General features: G+C 43.7%; 2 protein-coding genes across 6 annotated transcripts in view; one reads left to right on the top strand and one right to left on the bottom strand.

Annotated features, from left to right (window-relative positions):
• Positions 1-16,560, top strand: part of LOC121936268 (syntaxin-binding protein 1) — a 33,609-nt gene extending 17,049 nt beyond the window's left edge. The window contains exons 7-19 of the mRNA XM_042478315.1: positions 434-582; positions 903-987; positions 1,496-1,626; positions 2,223-2,330; positions 2,849-2,909; positions 3,122-3,187; positions 3,728-3,808; positions 4,274-4,412; positions 5,457-5,566; positions 5,968-6,069; positions 6,385-6,470; positions 6,900-7,054; positions 13,494-16,560. Coding sequence (XP_042334249.1) covers positions 434-582; positions 903-987; positions 1,496-1,626; positions 2,223-2,330; positions 2,849-2,909; positions 3,122-3,187; positions 3,728-3,808; positions 4,274-4,412; positions 5,457-5,566; positions 5,968-6,069; positions 6,385-6,470; positions 6,900-7,054; positions 13,494-13,576 — 1,356 coding nt within the window. The 3' untranslated portion in view covers positions 13,577-16,560. The remainder of the gene's footprint in view (positions 1-433; positions 583-902; positions 988-1,495; positions 1,627-2,222; positions 2,331-2,848; positions 2,910-3,121; positions 3,188-3,727; positions 3,809-4,273; positions 4,413-5,456; positions 5,567-5,967; positions 6,070-6,384; positions 6,471-6,899; positions 7,055-13,493) is intronic.
• Positions 16,561-16,869: 309 nt separating this feature from the next.
• Positions 16,870-20,298, bottom strand: part of AKNA (AT-hook transcription factor) — a 32,447-nt gene continuing 29,018 nt past the window's right edge. For 4 of the 5 annotated variants that reach the window (XM_042478311.1, XM_042478309.1, XM_042478313.1 and 1 more), the window contains 3 exons: positions 19,741-19,860; positions 19,357-19,534; positions 16,870-18,986 (listed from right to left, as the gene is read on the bottom strand). In XM_042478311.1, the coding sequence (XP_042334245.1) occupies positions 18,686-18,986; positions 19,357-19,534; positions 19,741-19,860 (599 nt within the window). In that variant the 3' untranslated portion in view covers positions 16,870-18,685. The remainder of the gene's footprint in view (positions 18,987-19,356; positions 19,535-19,740; positions 19,861-20,298) is intronic. The other variant, XM_042478314.1, reaches the window with a different exon arrangement.

The following is a 20,298-nucleotide window of genomic DNA, read 5'->3' as shown; positions in this document are numbered from 1 at the left end:
TACAGTTTCAGTAATTGACATTACCAGCTTTCAATCAGTCATTTGAAATTTTACAATATTTATAATCCCTTACCCTCTCCCCACTTATAGTCAATATAATGCATTCTTCTTAGTCTCTCCCCACCAGATTTTAATATGGTTTCAGTATTTTTTGATCCAATGTTTTGGTTTGGGTTTTTTAATTATTTGTTTTGGAACCAGTCCTGGGAATTTTCTGAATGCTGAGATAAAAAGTAAAAATCGCATCAGATCCATAATAGTTGCAATTTCTCAGAGTCCTTGAACACCAAGGGAATTAGAGCAAATTAAGTAGAGGCAAAGGAGAGGTTTCCAGTTGCCATATTTAATACCTGACTCTTGGAGTTGAAATTGCCTAAGCCTTTTCTCACTATGGCTCATTATTTTTCCATTTTTAAAACATTGCCTGATGTAGGTTTACTCCCTGGACTCTGCCGACTCTTTCCAAAGCTTCTACAGTCCTCACAAGGCCCAGATGAAGAACCCGATCTTGGAGCGCCTGGCAGAGCAGATTGCAACCCTCTGTGCCACTTTGAAGGAATACCCAGCTGTTCGATACAGAGGGTGAGTCGGGGTCTAGACTAGTGTTTCCCCAACTTTGGTCCTACAGATGTTTCGGACTTCGGCTCCCAGAATCCCTGATGGTTGGTTCAACTGACTAGGGCTTTTGGAAGTTGGAGTCCAAAACACATGGAGGACCATAGTTTGGGAAACACTGTTCTAGAGCATTTGGATTTCACTCACTCCTCCACCCCAAGTTCTGCATATTAATTCCACATCTGACAGTCCCCCTTTTCACTTGTTCACTTTGGTCTTTGTACAGTTGGAGAAGCCAGTGCCATCTTTCAAATAACCCTTGTGTCTCCTTTCCCACCTTTGGGCAGGGATTACAAAGATAACGCCATGTTGGCTCAGCTGATCCAAGACAAACTGGATGCTTACAAAGCGGACGACCCGACTATGGGTGAGGTGAGTGGTTCCTTCAGTGCACTAGACGGAGAGCATCGTAAATGGTCCCACCGAATGGATGAAATCACAGCTTACTGGCATGAGCACCCCAGTACCCTGTACTGCCACCAAATACCTCCATTTTCCTGTGTAATCCTTCTCAAAATGGTGGCAGGAAGTGATATCTGTCACCATTTTGAGATGGACTGCATAGGAAAATGTAGGTATCTGGACTTTCTGTAGGTGTGGGTGTATCCCACAGAGGGGTAAAATTGCCCACTGGACCCCACCACCGCCAGTGTTGTCCATCCCTGGATGCGCAGTATGGACGTCATCCTAGTTTGGCCCTTGGAAGTAACTGGATGATTGTATCCCAACCTAAGAAATGAGTGGAGTACTTTCCCCCCTGCCTTTTGGTGTAAAGACATGGTAGGCATAAGCTCCTCCGTCTTGCCCGTGGGGAAAAGAAAAGGTATAATTCCTTAATCAGAAAGAAGAAAGTCTGGTTGATGGCTTCTTCTCTCCTCAGGGTCCGGATAAAGCTCGCTCCCAGCTCATCATCTTGGACCGTGGCTTTGACCCAACCTCCCCAGTGCTACACGAATTGACCTTCCAAGCCATGAGCTACGATCTACTGCCAATCGAGAATGATGTCTACAAGTAAGAGTCCCTCATTGATGTTCCTATTTATGTCGCCCCCGTTGTGTTATCCTTGAACACATTTTAATCCCACCCTTCATCTAGGAGGAATTCCAGAAGGAAGACTTATACCAATATCAAGATCAATGAGAACTCTTTCCTTCATCTAGGAAGTCTTCCAAAAGGAAGGCTTTTGCTGATATCAGGATCAATGAGAATCCTTTCCTACCTCTAGGAAAGGCTTCTAGAAGGAAAGCTTATACCAATATCGAAATCAATGAGAACCTTCATCTGGGAAGGCTGCTAGGCTTTTACCGATATCGGGCTCAATGAGAACCCTCTCCTTCAATTAGGAAGGCTTCCAGAAAGAAGGCTTTTACTGATATCAGAATCAATGAGAATCACGACCTGCTGTGTAACAATCATAAAGACGGTGCATAAGAAGAAAAGGGAATTGGAGAGAAGAGGAAAAACATAGGCATGGGGATTCCTAGGTCTAACATATGAGAGGGCTCAATTGACTCTGTGTTTGTGTAGTTTATTTTATTTTATTTAAATATAACATGTTTTTTTCCTTTAATCTTATGAAGCTGTTCTCTCTGTCTATCTGTCTCTAGGTATGAGACGAGTGGCATTGGTGAAGCCCGGGTCAAGGAGGTTCTGCTGGATGAGGACGATGATCTCTGGGTCACCTTGCGCCACAAACACATCGCGGAGGTGTCCCAGTAAGAGCTCTTCTGCTTCCTTACTCTGAGGAGTAACTTCGTAGGATCACTCTATACCAAGGCTGGGGAAAGTGGAGGCCATGTGGGACCATGTTATTTCAGTATTTATTTATTTGTTATCTTTTGCTTGCAGCCCCACAAGACCCCAAGATAATCTTGACTTGATAATCTTAAATGTTTCAGTTATGAAATCATATGGAAGAGGTTTTGTTTCTTAAGCGAAATATTGCTGGGACTGTGGACTGCTACACAACCATCAATTGATGTGGGTTTGCTTCTAGTTAGATAATAGGTAGACTGCATTTTTGCTCCCTATATATGTTTCTGCTGATGGAAAGCAAGCACAAGTAATCAAATCCAACGTAATAAAGTCAACATGACTGTTCATCTCTTAATTATTACTGAATTATTACTGAATTAATAATGATTATTGTAATTCCCTTCACTTGAAAGTAATGGGAGTGACTTCCATTAAGTGGAATGGCTGTATTCTGACTCTTATTCTGATTCCATTCTAGGGAGGTCACTCGCTCTCTGAAAGACTTCTCCTCCAGTAAAAGGATGAACACTGGTGAAAAAGTAAGTTTTGGCTTATTGGATAGGGATGGGAATAGTATTCTGAAATATTCACAAAATGGTGACCAATGTTTGCTTGACCAATGTTAAGAGCTGCTCTGCTGACATCAGACTAAGGTCTATCTGGCCTAGGGTTGATCTCCAAGGTACGACCAAGACGCCTTTGGAAAGCAAGACCCTTCGGTAACGATCAACCTTTGTTTTGTAACTTGCAGACAACCATGAGGGACCTCTCCCAGATGCTGAAGAAGATGCCCCAGTATCAGAAGGAACTCAGCAAGGTACACTCTGATGGGGGGAAGTGGCCCTAAAAAGTAGCCAGGCCACCAATGTGGACCAAGCATATTCAGTGGACCAAAAATGCACTACTGGGGGGGGGGGGGGAGTTACAAGAAAATGGGTTAGGTACAGAAATGGAATGGCAATTATTACAAACCAAGGATGGACAACTGCATGCCTTCTCAAAATTGTGGTAGGGAGTTGCATCACTTCTTGTTGCCATTTTGAGAGGGGCTATGGTAGTAATAAGTTGTGGTCTGCTTGTGGGGTGGAGTGTGTCCTTATTTTCACATGTTTTTATGTGTTTTATGGCTTCCTATGTGGACTTGAGGCCAAAATTGCCCCCAGTTATGCCAATCTTGAGGAGATGGTGGGAGGTTTTAGGTGCCATAAAATGGGGTCCAGATGTCACATGCAACCCATGAGCTGCACTATCTTGTATAGAGGACGTGGCTCGCTGAAATCCTAACAGGAATGGGATTCCAGACCACAGTGTTGTGTATTTATCAATATGTCTCTGTGGTGTTCCTGTTTCTCTCTAGTATTCCACCCACCTTCACTTGGCTGAAGACTGCATGAAACACTACCAAGGCACCGTTGACAAGCTTTGCCGAGTTGAGCAGGTAATGGCTTTTTCTGATATTTCCCCCCTTTATGTATACAGTTACAAAAGCTAAACACATGCACATGAAGAAACACAAGAGGCACACAAATCAATGTGGCAAGAAACTCACAAAGCACAACATTGTTCAGACTCGGACAATGCTGATCTCTGTGTGTGTTTTGATGCAGTCGGCAGATGCAAGGATATTACAGCAAATGCTGACCATTCTCTCAGTGCATTTGGTTCCTTGTCTTTCCATAGGTTAGAGCTACCACATTTAAGTGGTATCAAACTCCATTATTTCTACAGTTGTAGATGCACCCTAAGTCTCCATTTTGGAGCTGAATATTTTTCTGGGCTATGGGGGGCTTTGGATTGGGTAGAGTCAATGGACTGCATGTATCCTGTAAGCTGTACCTTTTGCACCCCTGTTGAAGCCCATAGGGAATCAGTAAATGCTAATGGGGTGTCTTCTTCTCTTCAGGACCTGGCCATGGGCACTGATGCAGAAGGGGAGAAAATCAAGGATCCCATGAGAGCTATTGTCCCGATCCTGCTTGATGCGAATGTCAGCACCTATGACAAGATCCGTATCATCCTGCTCTATGTCTTTCTCAAGAATGGTAGGAGATGCAATCACTTGGGGCTGGGGCTAGGGCTGGGGAAACTTCAGTCTGATTTCACATGCTCAATATCATCATGGACTGCAATAAAACTATTTGATTGATTGATTGATTGATTGATTTCATGTGGTGAGTAAGAGGCGATGGGGCAGGAGAACAAGGCTGACACCAGTTATTTTGCTGCTTTTAGCAATGGACAAGATGGTACCCCCAACCATTGACACTGACATTATTTTTGGGCATTTTTTCCCACTCAAAAACCACACTCAGTGCTCTCAAAACATGATAAAACATGCCCTGCTGTTTACAGAAAACACCAACACCCTCAGCTGCCTCAAAATTTTGAGACCGTCTCAAAATGGCGACATGAAGTGATGTGACATAACTTCTGGTCTCCATTTTGAGAAGGCCTAACAAAGGTTGAAGTGTTTCAGGGTAGAGTTGAGAGAGTAGCCTGTGAGGGGTGGTTACGGTGGGGGAATTGGGTCAACCCATGCCTTTGCCCACTTCTGCTATAGGAGGTCTATCTCTGTGCAATTTTTCAGGGAAATGTGATTGGATTTTCTCCTCCTACTGCATGATGCACATGCATCGGCACATCTGTCTGTAACAGTGTTTGCCTTCTTCATGAAGAACTGAAGGATGGATTTCAGACAGATGGTGATTGGGTTTTGCAATAACAAAGATGCAAAGGAATCCTGTAGTGCCTTGGAGACTACCTGTGAAAATGAAATGTCTGGCACAAAGATTTCCAAACTTTGGTCCTCCAGGTGTTTCGGATTTCAACACCCAGAAGTCCTAACCAGCTTGGCCAGCAGTCAAGGAATTCTGGGAGTTGTAGTCCAAAACACCTGGAAGACCAGAGTTTGGGAACCACCAATCCAGCATAAGCTTTATGGACTCCAGCCCATTTCATCAGATGCATGGACCTTAACTTAAGTTTTAGAAGTTAACCCTATTCAGCTGTAAGCACCCACTGAGTCCATTTTGTTCTTTCTTTGGAAGAAGGCCCTCTTTGACATTTTTCTTTCCTCTTCTCTGCAGGCATCACTGAGGAAAATCTGAACAAACTGATCCAGCATGCCCAAATCCCACCTGAGGACAGTGAGATCATCACCAATATGGCTCACCTTGGAGTACCCATCATCACAGATGTAAGTCCTTCTTGTACCTCAAAGCAGGGTGCAATTGTGATGATTCTCAGGGGATCAATGTTTTGTCGCCTTTGGAGACTCAGAGGGCTGTGTGACCTCCCCAGAATGCAAAACAACAACAACAAAACCAAATTCAACTCCCCTTTAGATAGCCAAGGGTTAGGGTTCATTAATATTTATGAGGTACTGATGTTGACCGAAATGGAAGCAAAGAAGTAGGAATGGGAATAGTTACCTTTTGGAACTATGAATCCCTCTAGCCTGAATGGCAAGTGGTCACTGGAAATGGTAGTTTTAAAAAGAGCAACAAACATTTCTCCTTGCGAAAGAAAACTCAAGCCTTTTTAAATCCAGTCATATCCCAGGTATCTGTCTTAATTTTTGCAATCTTATCTGCCCAGTCTACCCTACGCCGTAGAAGCAAGCCGGAACGGAAGGAGCGTATCAGCGAGCAGACCTACCAACTCTCCCGATGGACCCCAGTAGTCAAGGATATAATGGAGGTGAGGCTTTGGAACTGCATAAGGCAAGGAGGGATATTTTACCAAGAATGAACCGGAACAGAATATAAATCGATATATTTCCAGGTTCTAAGAGATCCCATAGTCAGATTCTTGGAAGCTCTGATTATCAAGTTAGGAAAAAAATATACAACAATATTTGATGCCCTGATATACCATAGCCATGTATGCGTTAGAAAAAGAGAGCATGGAAGCACCAAGATGTCTTTGTTTAGGATGCACATCTTCCCAGGAGGACTATGTATTGTGTGCAGAACATTTTCCAGAAGCTCCAGTCATTTGGTCTTCTCTTTTCAGGATGCCATCGAGGATAAACTGGATACCAAACACTACCCTTACATCTCTACCCGATCCTCGGCTTCCTTCAGCACTACAGCCGTCAGGTAGGAAGCAAGTGTCTCAGGTCATTATGCTGATAAGGATAGGTAGGTTCTGGGGTTAATAGACCAAAGAAGGAGCTTTTGCACACTCTGGATCCTAACTTTCCTCTGTTTCTTGGCCTTTTTAGTGCATTTTCCCTGAAATGAATTGTAGTTTTAAGTAATCCATCTTTAAGTAGCTGTACTTAAAAATGCATTGCAAATGCACTAAAGTGTAATTGATTGGATGCTAAGGCAGTTGGAACAAACCTATGGAAACTTGGATCATGAGTGCAAATTACAGTTTCCTTTGTGCCTTAGGCCAGTCTTTAATGCCCAAAGGTCTTCACCCATGAATGTTAATCTGCGCTAAAGCATTTAGGTTTGTTTTGAGTTGAACCTCCACATAGTGTTTCTCTCCTTTTTCTTCTTCTTTCTCTTTCTCCTATTCAGTGCCCGCTATGGCCACTGGCATAAGAACAAGGCCCCCGGGGAATACCGGAGCGGCCCCCGTATCATCATTTTCATCCTGGGAGGCGTTGGCCTGAATGAGATGCGCTGTGCCTATGAGGTGACGCAAGCCAGTGGGAAGTGGGAAGTGCTAATAGGTGAGTTTTTGGGGGGTGGAGTCGCACTCTGCCCTGCCGCACCTTTGCCGACTCCATCTTGTGCTTTTCTGTCTTCAGCTTTCTTCACGCCCTTGTGTCTCTTTCCTCCCGTTCTGCTCCCTCCTGAGTCCCTCTTCCAACCCCTACTTTTGAGAAAGTTCCCAACACGGTAAAGATGGGCAACTCTATGGCAGCCGATGTTGCCTCTTGTGCCCCCTAGTGGCCTGCACTAACATGCCTTGGTGCTCCAGAAGTGACATCACATCACTTTCTGTCCCCAAGTTTTGGCTGGTTTTCAGCCAAAATAAGGCAGTTGGAAGTCTACGGTTTTCCAGGGTAAGAGACGTAAAAACATTACTGGCAAGGAATATTATTTGCCTTTTTTCAGATGTGAAAAATACCTGGAAACTGGTCTGGGTTGTGGGAAATGAAATGTAGGGACTGGAAATGTCTTATGTATACAGTTGCCCCTTTGAACTTGCGGGGGATCCGTTCTGGACACACACACCCCACGAGTACAAAATCTTGTGGGGCGTGCACCGTGGGTTTGTGCCCCATTGAGATTAATAGTGGTGGCCCCTCCGTGGATTTCTAAGTCCGCACATTTCAAGTCCGTGGACTTAGAGGGGCAACTGTATTACCCTCCAACATTTCACAGCTGTAAACTGGCACAGATGTGGCCATGCAACATCAGCGAGTGGTCAAGATGAAAAAGTTAATAATGAAGACGAATGTGCAAGCTAGGAGGGGCTGCAGTAGTTTGCTTTTGCCTGGGAAGGGAAAGCTTCTGTCCCCTCCTCCCTGAGTAAAAACTGGGTTGTCTTGGAAGTTTCAGTATGTTTGCAGTGGAAAATGCAATTCCTCCTGGGTGGGAATTTTTCTCCAAAGTCAAATTAGGGCAGAGGTTCCCAAACTCTGGTCCTCCAGGTTTTTTGAACTTCAACTCTCAGAAGCCTCAGCCATCTTGGGCAGTGGTCTTGGGTCTGGGAGATGAAATCCAAAACACCTGGAAAGCCAGTCTGGGAATCAATGGTGTAGGGTCTTGTTTTAGTGCAGTGGTTCCCAAACTTTGGTCCTCCAGATATTTTGGACCTCAGCTCCCAGAATTCCTGACCGTTGGCCAAGTGGGCTGGGGTTTCTGGAAGCTAAAGTCCAAAACATCTGGAAGGCCAAAGTTTGGGAACTGCTTTAGTCAATGTGCGTTTCAACTCAAGATTTCAAAATGTGAAGTGACTTTGCAGTCATGTCCTGTTCTGAACAAAACATGGGCACATGGCATTGGGTGGTGGTCAATGTCCATGTCAAGACTACTCCCTGCTAAGTGAAATATCTTACTTGAAGAAGCTCTCCAATGACTTTTAGGAACTGGGACAACTAGGACAAAGTAAGCTGGGCAGCTTATCTTTTCCTCCATTTTGAGGTCTTCTGTGTTGACCTTCCTTGTGTTGATGGTTGCCATCCCCACCTTACTTACTGAATGCCCAGCTTACTTGAGCCGCCATCTTGTTGCCCATTGTCTCCTCTCAGGGACTTTTCCTTTCCTCGGAGGTGGTCTTCCCCAACCCTCTCTCTCTTCCCTTTGCTCCAGCTCATTGCCTCATCTATCCGATCTGCCGTGTTTGCCTTAACTGTTTTCTGTGTGTTTATGTGAGTGTGTCCATGTTTGTTATGTGTAGGTTAACCAAATAAGTGTCGCTTCTAATGTTATAACAGTGCGCTGTTCGTTTTCGCTTTCCGATTTGTAACCAGCCGCACGTCTCGTTTATGTCTCTCAAAAGTCAGCATCCATTTCATGCTCTTTCTGGGTGGCAGCATTTTGATTTTGGGCCTCCTCTCAGGTTTATTCAGACCTGTATATTCTCCCATGTTAGTATTTGATGTTGCTTTTCAGTATGAAATCCACCCATGGCCAAAGCTTAGATCTGAATGAAAACAAATCACAATTAAATTAGTTAAGTCAATCAGTCAAATATTCAATATTTTTATATTTATTTTCCAAATGTGGAGATAAAAAAAAAATCCCACAAACCGTTAGGTTAAAAAACAAAGTAACAAAGCATAATCCATAGACTAAATGTCCTTTCTAATTCGATGAGTCTATCAGTCAATTGTTTATTGTCTAGGACTAATATCCATTACATACATACAGGAGCCAGCGTGACGTGGTTTGAGTGTTGGAATATGACTCTGGAGACCAGGGTTCAATTCCTCCCTCTGCCATGAAACCTACTGGGAGATCTTGGGCAAGTCATTTACTCTCAGCCTCAGGGGAAGGCAATGGCAAACTTCCTCTGAGCAAATCTTGCCAAGAAAACCCCATGGTAGGTTCACCTTTCACCATAAGTCGGAATTGACTTGAAGGCATGCAACAACAACACGTAAATATCTATATATATGTCTCTTTTTGGATGGGACACAGGGGGCTTGCTCTTTGTGTCCTGTCTCAAACCGCCATGCCTGTCAAGCCCTAGGAGAGGCGGCTGCTTCATTTTCTCTCTGCTGGGGAAGAGAAGGAAGAAGGAGGCAATTAAAAGGAGGAAGAAATTGCTGATCTTGGTTCCAAGGGGAAGCAAAATGACAGTGCACTTCATCAGGGAGCACACCCTCATTTTGTTCCCTTATGAGCCCAAACCAGCTGCGTTTTCCTTAAATTTTTGTGGGTTTTGGGGGCTATGTGGCCATGTTCTAGAAGAGTTTATTCCTTAAGTTTTCCCAGCATCTGTGGCTGGCATTCTCTGAAGACACCAGACACAGATGTCAGCAAAACGTCAGGAATAAACTATTCTAGAACATGGCCACATAGCCCCCAAAACCCACAAAAAACTATGGATGCCCACCATGAAAGCCTTCAACTTCACATTGCATTTTCCTTCTCTGAATTGTCTCTCCTCCTCATGAGGACATGGGCAGAACATTACACAATGCCCTCTTGATGTACTATCTTGCCCATCGTGCCCAATTGGGTCTTGAGGCCCAAAGCAACTCCTTCTACAAACGGGGTTCACGGAGGCCCAACACCAACTGCCAAAACCCAGCCTACGTCCGTCGCCTTTCACCACGTCCGTGCCGACGCTTTCCCAATAATTCGTCCACGCGTCTTGTTCATTTCATTCCTCCGCTGTCTGTCTGTGTCTTCTCTTTTTTTTCTTATTTTGTGTCCCATCTCTTTCACACATCTTCGCCGGCTTTTATACCGCTTTATTACATCGGACGTTGACGAAATGCATTAAGGTCTTTTAATAATTTCTTCTCTCTCTTTTTTTTCCTGGCATGTTCTTGATGATTGTTATCTTTTTAAAATATATATCTATATCTCTATATTCTTCTTCTTCTGTGCAAGCAGTCAGTGATCTGTTCTCTCACAGGTTCTACTCACATTCTTACTCCCACCAAATTTCTCATGGATCTGAGGCACCCCGACTTCAGGGATTCCACTAGGGTATCTTTTGAGGAGCAGGCTCCAACAATGGAATGAGAGCCAAAGAGAGCAAATAAAAAAGTAAAAGCAGCTTATTATAGAAAAGAAACTCTTTCCCCTTTGGAAGGGCTTCTTTGATTTCTTACATGAACTTTCTCTCGCTTTCTCTTTCACTTTCTCTCTCTCTCTCTAAATCTCAACTTTCCTCCCTTTCCTTTTCCGTTCTTGGGTTCTTTTTGGATGAGAAAATGCTTGCTTTAAATTTTTTCGAAAGACGACAACACACTATGATTTTGAAAATGTGCCCACCGCTTATTCTATCAAACCCCCCCCCCTCTATCACGAACTTCTCTTTAGCCAGAACTTACAACCATGGTGACCCTATTTCTGGAGGATCTGGTAACCCTGATTATAGTATATGCACCATACTATTATAGACTATGCACATACATTTCACAGATGAAAACTGGGGCACATGTGGCCAGGGAACATTGGAGTGTGGTCAAGGTGACAAATGTTATTACAAACAACACACAAACTAGGAGAGACTGTGGAAGTTGGCTTTTGCTTGAGTCTACAGGGAAAGGCAAGATTCTGCCCCCTCTTCTTCCCATTGACTGCAAACTACTTTTACACATCGAACTCAGTTTGCAGTAATGGAAGTAAGCTGAGAACAAGGGGAAAGTGGGTGAAGATGAGAGAAACTGGGACAGTTTCAAAGCACTGAAAAAATGGGACAGCAAAGGATTATTTGTGACTATCCCCACCAGATCAGGTGCACTCATGTTCTTGATCATCCATGACAATCCATGGCCTGACATAATGGAGATAAACACTGTACCACCAAAGTCGAGGGGTGTGTTGTATTTTGCACCTGGGACACTGGCCTCCTTTTGGCTTGCCTGGTCATATTAGGAGACCTGCACACAGTGGGAGATGCAGGAATGTAAACATGGATAGACATTTGTTCTTCCTTTCTATAAATGGAGGATAATCTCTGTCGGCTCTGATTAACCCAAACGTTTGACAGGCTAATGGAGAGAAGTCAGGCATTGAGATGGGATAGTGCTAGAGAAATGAAATAAACTGCAGATTAGGGCAGGACTGGACAACTTTAAATGGCCCAGGGTTTGTTTGTTTTTCTTTTGTCACGGGACTAGAAATACTTTTTAAGAACCAGATCCTCCCCGGACTTCACCACATTGGAGACTGTCTGATAATTCTCCAATATGGTCATGTCTGGGGAGGATTTCTTGGGAATGTGGCAGATCCATTTCACTGTGGCTTCAGGACTGGTTATGGGACAGGAACAGCTTTGGTGGCCTTGTTGGATGACCTTCCCAGGGAACTGGACCCAGTCTCTGTTGGTTTTGCTAGACCTCTTTGCAGCACATTGGCATTCCTAGAGCGTCACAGCCAGAGGCAGCTGTCACCTTGGGATTGTGAAATTGAGCCACTGTGTTGGTCTAGTTTTTGATTATTTAGGTCCTTTTTCTGGCTGTCATGGTTGGGTGGGTGAGTGACACATCCAGGTTGGATGCCATCCACAGAACATTTCCCCCCTCCTATCCCAAAGTCCAGGTCATCATGAATGTTGTTGTTTCATATCTCCAGCTCTACAGATGTTGCCCAAGGGTCTTGTAAAGTCTGGCTCACAGGAATATTCCTTTTATCCCACCTCTCCAACCCTTTCCCCTTCTTCTTCACATCTCCGAAACGATGCACATTTTCAAGTATAGATGGTGCAAATTTTTTGCTTTGATTTGGCTTTTTCCCTTCGACACCGAATGGGAAGCGGAAGGGGTGGCCCTTCCTCCGAAGGCACCCCTCCATCACTGCATGCGTGGGCCTCATGACAGACACCACTTCTATGCCTCTTTCTCTCTCTCTCTCTCTCTGTCAATCTCGCTCTCTCTTTCCACACGTGACGCAGTGTCCGTGAACCTGCAGACAACCGCGCACCCCATGCCTCATCCGTTTAGAGCACCTAGTTCTTGGCGAGATCTCCATGAGATTTCTTTTTGGTTTGTGTTTCCTTTCTAGTTTTTCTTTTTCTTTAACTTTTTCTGCACTAGATGTAGCTCTAGTTCCATAGGCTTACATTTTGCAAGCATTTCTTCCAATAATAATGATACTGTCACTAATATGATTAATGCTGATGATGTTTTTGTGATGATGGTTGCAATAATAACTGGTGTCTTGTGCGGTGACAGGTAAGGTGGCCATGTCTCCTCCACTTAGCTCTGATATCACAAGAACAACTCATGCCAGTGTGGAAAGCATAATGCAGGTTGCGCATTATACAAATCTCTCTTTCCTCACAACATGCCTGGTTCTTGGTTTCGTTGAAGCACCCACATGCGGCGTTTGGGTATCTATGGGAATTGGTGTCCATTTTGGGTGTATTTTATCTCTCTCCCTTGGAAGGATTCTAACACTGAGTAACTGTCCTGTTATTTATGAGACCACCTGGTCCTCAAAGTGATACGGATGGGGCAACACATTTGTGTTTGCTGGGATGATGGGTGGGATTGCCCCTTTCCCCAGATTCCCATTTCGATCTCTAAAATCCCAATCTCTTTAACCTCCCCATTCAGACAACGTTGCCTTTGCGGGATGTTTTGGGGGACAACCCTTATTCCCACCATTGTAGCAAAGAATTGTGAGAGCTGTAGTCCAAAACAGTAGCTTGCTATGTTGCCTACCTTTTCTTTCAACAGTGAAATGGACCACAAATAATAGAGAATGCCACGAATCGACTGTAAATCGAAACAAATGCTCGAATCTGTGGATAAAGAATCTGCGGATAAATCTGCATTTTAAAATTCATTTTGAGTTTATTCAGGTCATTCTCGGTAGTTTGTGGTCCTTTATTACTGTGGATTTGGGGGGTATCTGAGACCCTTTCCTATTTTTGCGATTAGACTGAAAAATCTCCATTCTCCGCCCCGATGCTTTTCCGAGGTGCTTTGTGCCAATCTAACGCCTCTCTCTTGTCTTCCCTTCCCACCTCCTTTGCAGGATCCACCCATGTCCTCACCCCACAGAAACTGCTGGACACGCTGAAGAAACTGAATAAAATGGACGAAGAGAGCAGCAGTTAAAAACCCACACATGACCCCACTCGCCTCTTTCCTTGTCTTCTTACCCAAACTGTCCCTCCAACATCGCTCACAAAACAAGCAATGACCTGTGGCCAACATATCCCAGTTTCCCCTGTTTCTGGGGTCATTGCTGTCCCGGTTTCATTTCTTGCCTCTGGATCTCGGTCCGACCCTCTTTCTTGCATTTTGGTGAACCTTCCCTTCCCTTCGTTTTCCCTTCCACCTTTTCCATCCGTTTCACCCTCCATTTCAAGCAAAGGTAAATAAGACAGGGAAAAAAATTATGCATTGTGTCTAAAGGTTAAAAAAAGAAAGAAAAAAGAATAATATATTCTATAATATAAATATTATCTCCGTATGTATCAGATGAAATAAAGCGCCAAAACCAAATTCCATTTCTGAAGAATCCATCCCTCCATCCTTGGCGATCGACGACGATGATGACAATGATAATTATTTTTTAAACGATGTATTTTTTATTTTCCTTTTCCTTTCCTCTTTCTCTTTCTCTGCCTGGATGGACGAATGCTTGTGACTTATTAATGGCTCTGTGATCCTCGTACCTAACCTCAGATACAAACTGTGAATGTTCTCTCCCGCGCATCGGACGCTGCTTGCGTTTTTGGATATCATTGTAATCTCTCTCCCTCCTTCCCTCCCTGTCTCTTTTAAACCTACCCTTGCGCTGTTGTCGTTGGGATTGTCGTCTTGGGTTTTTCTTTGTGTTTCTCGATGTGTAGGTTGTTGGCTTTCGGGAGGCGTTCTTATCCAAATTTCCTTTACTTGCTTTCTCCGACCGCTTCTGTTTTTTTTGAAGGAACGTTTTAAATGCTGTGAAGTTTGTAACTCTGGCATGCCTGGACTAATCTCCCCTCGATCTTGCACTTGTCCCTCTCATCTCATTAAGAAATGTAAATATGTTTCCCCCCTTCTTTCCAGTACTTCTTTTGGTGGCCATTTTGGGTTTTGAACCAGCCTGATAGCAAGTGAATAAAGGGGATGATGCTCTATTAATTCTTTTAACATCTTTCCCTGCCCAAATTGCCGATTCTGTTGAGGAACATTAGGCAGAGAGACAATGACTAACTCAAGGTTGCCTGGGAACTTGAATTCATGTATTCATGCCCAGTGCTCTAACCACTGCACCTTACTCTTTCTCAGTTTTCCATGTTTCTTTGAATGACACAAGGGCATTCTTTGCCCAAAGATCAGTTTGGCTCCTGGCTTCTCTGGTTTTATGCAAGTGATAGCTTGAGTTGTGTGTGTCCTAAGCTGTGTATTCGTGACTTGTCGGCTCCATTGAACCCGGTGCATTGGAGGAAGCCAAGGTTGCTAGCCAAGTTCTTTGGAAACCATAATCCTCAGGACTTTGGAAGCAACTAGGCACAGTATAATATGGGGGTGGGCAACTATGGAAGGTAAGCATGATCCATTAGTTCCTTGGAAAGACCTTAAAGGACTACAATTTTTGCCCCCAAATGACCTCAACATGCTATGGAGGTCCCCCCCACATCCTCTAGAAGGCATTTTGTCTTGGGAAAAAATGGCAAAGTAGGGGATTACGGAAATGCAAACCTAGCCTTGGATGGGTTGCATGTGGTCCGCGGGCCATACTTTGCCCACCCCGACATAAGCTGTTATGCTTGTTGGGGAGATATCTCACCCCTGCCTACCTTTTTCCTTCTCTAGCCCAGAAAATTTTGGTCAGAGAGAGCCAAGGCTTACATTCGACCCAGGGGAGAGGAGACGGGGAAAAATGCGTTATGTTACAAAGATTTGAAAATATTTAGAAAATGGTCCAAAATGGGCTTATAAATGTTGTGAAGCCATGATGAGAAGAATCCTAGATAGACACGAATCTTTACAGTCCAGAACCTATGCTTCGTGAAAAATGGACAGATGCAGCCCATCCAAAGGGAAAACACTTTCATGTCCCATCCACTTTTTTTCAAAGGGAATTTTTTAGCATGTGGTTTTAAATTGTGTTTAATGCTTTAACTTGGGCTGGATAGTGTGATTTCGCGCCTCCCTCCATTAACAATGTGAATCAGGTTTTGCCTTGTACCCTTTGGGCATTACTACTACTACTACTACTACTACTACTATTATTAGCCATTGTTGTCCAATAGTAAAATCTTGTGAATCATGCCAGGGATCTTTCTTTGTGACTCTTATCCCACCCTTTATCCCCCCCATTGCAGACTGTATGTATAGGAAGAACTGATTTTGTCTTGTGTTGTCATAAAGTGGTTAACCGGTTCCTTTAATTTTGTTTCTAAAATCTCATTTCCCTCCCCAAAAATGGCTGCATTAGCTTTCTGCGGTTATTAAAATATCTATTTTTGAGAGTATTTTTTCTCTTAAAGCCCCTTCGGTCGTACCCTTCCTTGCCTTCTCTTCCAAGAACAAACTGGCTCAGTTGGGTGTCCCTTTGGATTACATTCCCTATCATCCAAACATGTTATTTGGGGATGATGGGAGTTTTAATCCAATTCATCCAGAAGATTCTCAGTTGGGAAAGGCTGTTTGGAAATAATGGAGAGGAAGGGATTTCCCCGACGTTTTCGGCCATTTTCCGGTGCTCCATTTACCTCTGTTTTCTTGCCCGTAATATTATATATTCTTAGGGCGAAGGCTGGGTTCGTATTGCACTGGTAACTGTTTTGTCGCCCACTTCTACTACTTTTCCTGCATCCCTATAAAAATAATAATGATAATAATTTAGCATTGCAACTGCTTCAGGGTCTCCCCCCCTTTTTTGGTTTTAGGTCTGTTTTTGTCCTTTTGATCAGTTGCGTGTATGGAAACGATAACAAAAGGAGGGAAAAAGCGAGAAGGTTTAAAAGAATTGTTGCTGGAGTTGTTTTTATTCTTGAAATTTCAGTGTTTGGAACTGTCGAAGCACAAAAATGTGTCATCTCTGTATAGCTGTTCTGTACTTTAAACAAAAGCACTTGGAGTCAATAAAGATTTGCTGTCCCGTCCGATGCGGTAAAAGAGAATTGATTCAATATGGAAGTTTGGTGGGGAGACTAGTGGACTAGACCTTCTTTTTTCTCACTGTGTAATTATATTGCTATGATTCCACTTTAACTGCCATGGCAACATCCTTTGGAGTCCTGGGATTTGCAGTTTGGAGAGGTATTTAACATCGTCAGCTGAAGCGTTCCACCAAACTACAAACCTCGGTCTCTTGTTGTGAAGCCATGGCAGTCTTTACATTTTTGTATGTCATATTTGATTGAAGTAATCCTTGCTCAGCACCCGACCAGAAACTGCGAACTCTTAAATATTTAAAAAAACACACAGAAAAGAATCATTTATTTAGCAAAAAACAACAACATTCTTATACAAAAGATCCCTCCAAATGAGGGTGCTATTTGATTAAGAAACAGGAATGCTGAGAACGCTACAAGCTTGGCTCTTTCACATTTTTTGTTGCAACCGTTCTAGCAAAACACACACACACACACACATTACCTTGCAAACTCACAACCATGGTTGAGTTCACAAAATTCATTTGTGGCTGGCTGTATTTCAGAGGAAGGCAATGGCCAACTACCTTGCCTAAAAGGTGAAGCAAACAAACCCATCCATCCGTTTTTCTTTCCTATAATGCCAAATGGAAATCAGAACCACACAGGCTTTGCAAACTAAGTCTCTCTCACTCGTACAGGGACATATGAGACCTGAGGTAGGTATTTGCTTCTATCCACAAAGTCCTTATGGGTCATGAGTTAGTGATGCTGTGAGGCCATTCAGTTTCCTCCATCCATTCCTGTGGTACCTTTGAATATATAATATTGAGTGATGAACAACAATGAAAATAGGTTTTGTTGCAGCAGCATCTGATGTTGAGCCAGTGCTTCTTCCCAGAAGAAACTGGAAATCATTCCATACCAGGAGAAAGAATGGTGCCTGGCCAACCAGTCACCGTAAGAGCTTCAAGGCATTCCCCTTCAGGTTTCTTAGATGCCTTCAAGGAAATAGGTATCTCACCAAAGCAGGAGGGAAGAAGAAGAAGTAGAGATGAAGTACCTTCACAGTGCAACAAGGTGGCACTCACTTCTTGATGGACTAAATGCAGCCTTGCAAAAGGGGTTTTGAAACATAAGGCAACATAAAGGTTGAGGCAAGGAAGAAAAGCATTCCAAGAAGATGTGGTCAACTCAACCAGTGCTGGAGGAGTTGGGCAGGGATGGGAATTGAGTGGCCTTCCGGATGTTTTTGGACTACAACCTGCAGAAGCCCCAGTGGCGAGGAATCCTGGGGGCTGCAGTCCAGTATCTGGAAGACTGTCTCATGATCTTGGGCTTTCAAGAGGGTTCTCAGGTGCTGATCAAAGGCAACAGATACATACTTTCCAGAGTGCGTTTTCAGAACTTTCTCCTACTTTCTTCATCCTTGTTCTATACAAACAACAAAACATCATGTTTTGATCCCAAAGCTGCCACTACTTTGCTCTTTCATAACTGAGAAGAGGTAAAGTGAATGTAGAGCAGACTTCAAGAGACAGAAAATGGTGTCACTTTTTCAGGGTAGGGCAGGAGCAACATTTTGCAGGCTGGAATCCTATTGGTGACTAGCAGCTTAAGTCTCACTTATGTCAGTACAAAGCCCTTCTTTTTAGACCAGGAGTAGGGCATGACAACAAAACCATAAAGCTGAACCTACTGGTTCCTGAGCTTTTATCGTCTGAGTTGAATGGCTTCCGTTGCTGTCCCCATGTGATTCCAGTACTACTGGCTCCTGATCCTTTGCTACTAAGCCACCTTTTCTTCCACCAATATAGTTACTCGGTTCTTAGCTGCAGACTCTAGTCGACTATATTGTATGAAAATGCTGGCATACACCGCTTAAATTTCAAGCGTACACCCCTTAAATCATCTGATTTGGACTTTCTTATACTCCTTGGCATCCAAGACTGCTACTCGCCAATGGAGAAGGGACGTTGCTCCAGAAAATTAAGTGACTTTGGTATTCTTCTTTGGCACATCAAATCCCTGGAATATCCTATCACAATTCCTTTCCACACATTAGGCATCTTGGTCCACTATTTTTTTCTCTTGCAGCTCTAGTAGGATTTTAGTTCCTTGGTTCTCTCCTTCTTCAAAAGAGACAGGATTCCCGCAGACTCCTCACTTTATTCAGTTCCCAAGTCAAATACCTGCTCATCCGCCGAGTGGTTGACTTCATGTCTTTGGCCACTTCCACAGCATGGTCCAGGGAGCAGTTCAGATCCTGCATGCGGTCATCAGAGTCGAGTGCTGAGGAGTAGTGAGGATTTGCTCGCAGTCTCCGCCAGGAAGCCCAGGTTTTCAGCTCTGCAGGTTGGAACTTTCTATGGTTGTAAACTGGAAGACCAGCGGAGGAGAGAGAGGTTGAGGTAGTCACTAGAGGAGGAGGATATCTGCAAAGGGGGAAAAGAAAAAGAAAAGGGAAAAGCCATGAAAGTTGGCCTACAAGTAAAGTTGGACCTTTATATCCATGGGGGATCTCTTGCAGATGTACACACACCTCACTGATACAAAAAAAATGCAGGACCTGAAGTCCCATTTTCTCTAAAGGTGGTGTGACATGTGTGGGTACAACAGGGCTTACTGACTGCGGATACTCAGATCCACTGATACGAAGCTTCGACTAGGATTTTGGAGAGGCACAGAAGTAAAACTATATAAAGAGTGTAAAAGAATTCTAGACTTAATAAAAATAATCCAAAGGCTGAAGACTTAGTCTAGCACCTAGCATAAGACACTTTTTGAATAATGAAGGTTCCTTACATTATAGATGACAGAGGATAAGGTGCCAACGGAATAGTAGGGATGTAGCCAATGGTGGGAACTTGTGGTGGGACCGCAGTGTACCAGAGGCCAGGTCGTTGTGATGGATGGTGATGGTGACTTTTCTGTTGTCCACCAGAGTCTTGCGTATGGATGTCCTCTCTGGTGTGGTTTTGTCCTGAGAAGGGAAAAAGAAGAAGAGAAAACAGGATGTCGATTTGCCTTGTCAAGACACATGGTCATTTGTTGTACAGCCTGTATGCATGTGCGGTCACATGTACTGCCTGGGTATATCTATGTGCGTATATGTATATGTATATGTGTGTGTGTGTGTGTGTGTGTGTGTGTGTGTATATATATATATGGATGCATGTTCTCTCTCACCATGCACAACCTTTGTTTTGCGCTTCCCGGTATCTCTGCAGAAAAGGCATGTCGGTGCTTCTGTCTTCTTTTGAGTGGTATGCCGAGAAGTTCCAAATGAATCCTTCTGGGAATCAGATCCTAAAACAAAAAGGCAATATCATTTGAGTCTCACTTTGGGCATGGAGCTCATTTAAACCATGAGCAAAGAGGAAGCTGGAAGCAGCTTATATGAAAGTCACAGTCCCTCCACCAAAGCACAGTGATCTCTGAGAAAATGTGCCCAGAAATCTGCCCAGATTAGAAAGCACAACTATCAGTCATTTAGCTCTTTTCAAGCCATTCTCCCTTAGCCTCAGCATCTCCTCCCATAATACCACTTGCAAGATATATATAGAATTATTGCACAGATTTTTGAAATCACTGACCACAAAAAACTTAGATCAGTGCCATCAATAAGAAAATATAGGTGGGTCAGCTGCATATTAGGAATTCTCTACTACTCTCTGGTCTGGATTGTAAAGGATGAGCTTTCCTTTGCCTGCCACCCTCCACCTACGTAGGACTGTAACCCCCAAT

The sequence above is a fragment of the Sceloporus undulatus genome, chromosome 7, assembly GCF_019175285.1.
Source record: "Sceloporus undulatus isolate JIND9_A2432 ecotype Alabama chromosome 7, SceUnd_v1.1, whole genome shotgun sequence".
NCBI lineage: Eukaryota > Metazoa > Chordata > Lepidosauria > Squamata > Phrynosomatidae > Sceloporus > Sceloporus undulatus.
Note: the sequence above shows the minus strand (reverse complement) of the source record. Positions and strands in the feature narration are given on the sequence as shown.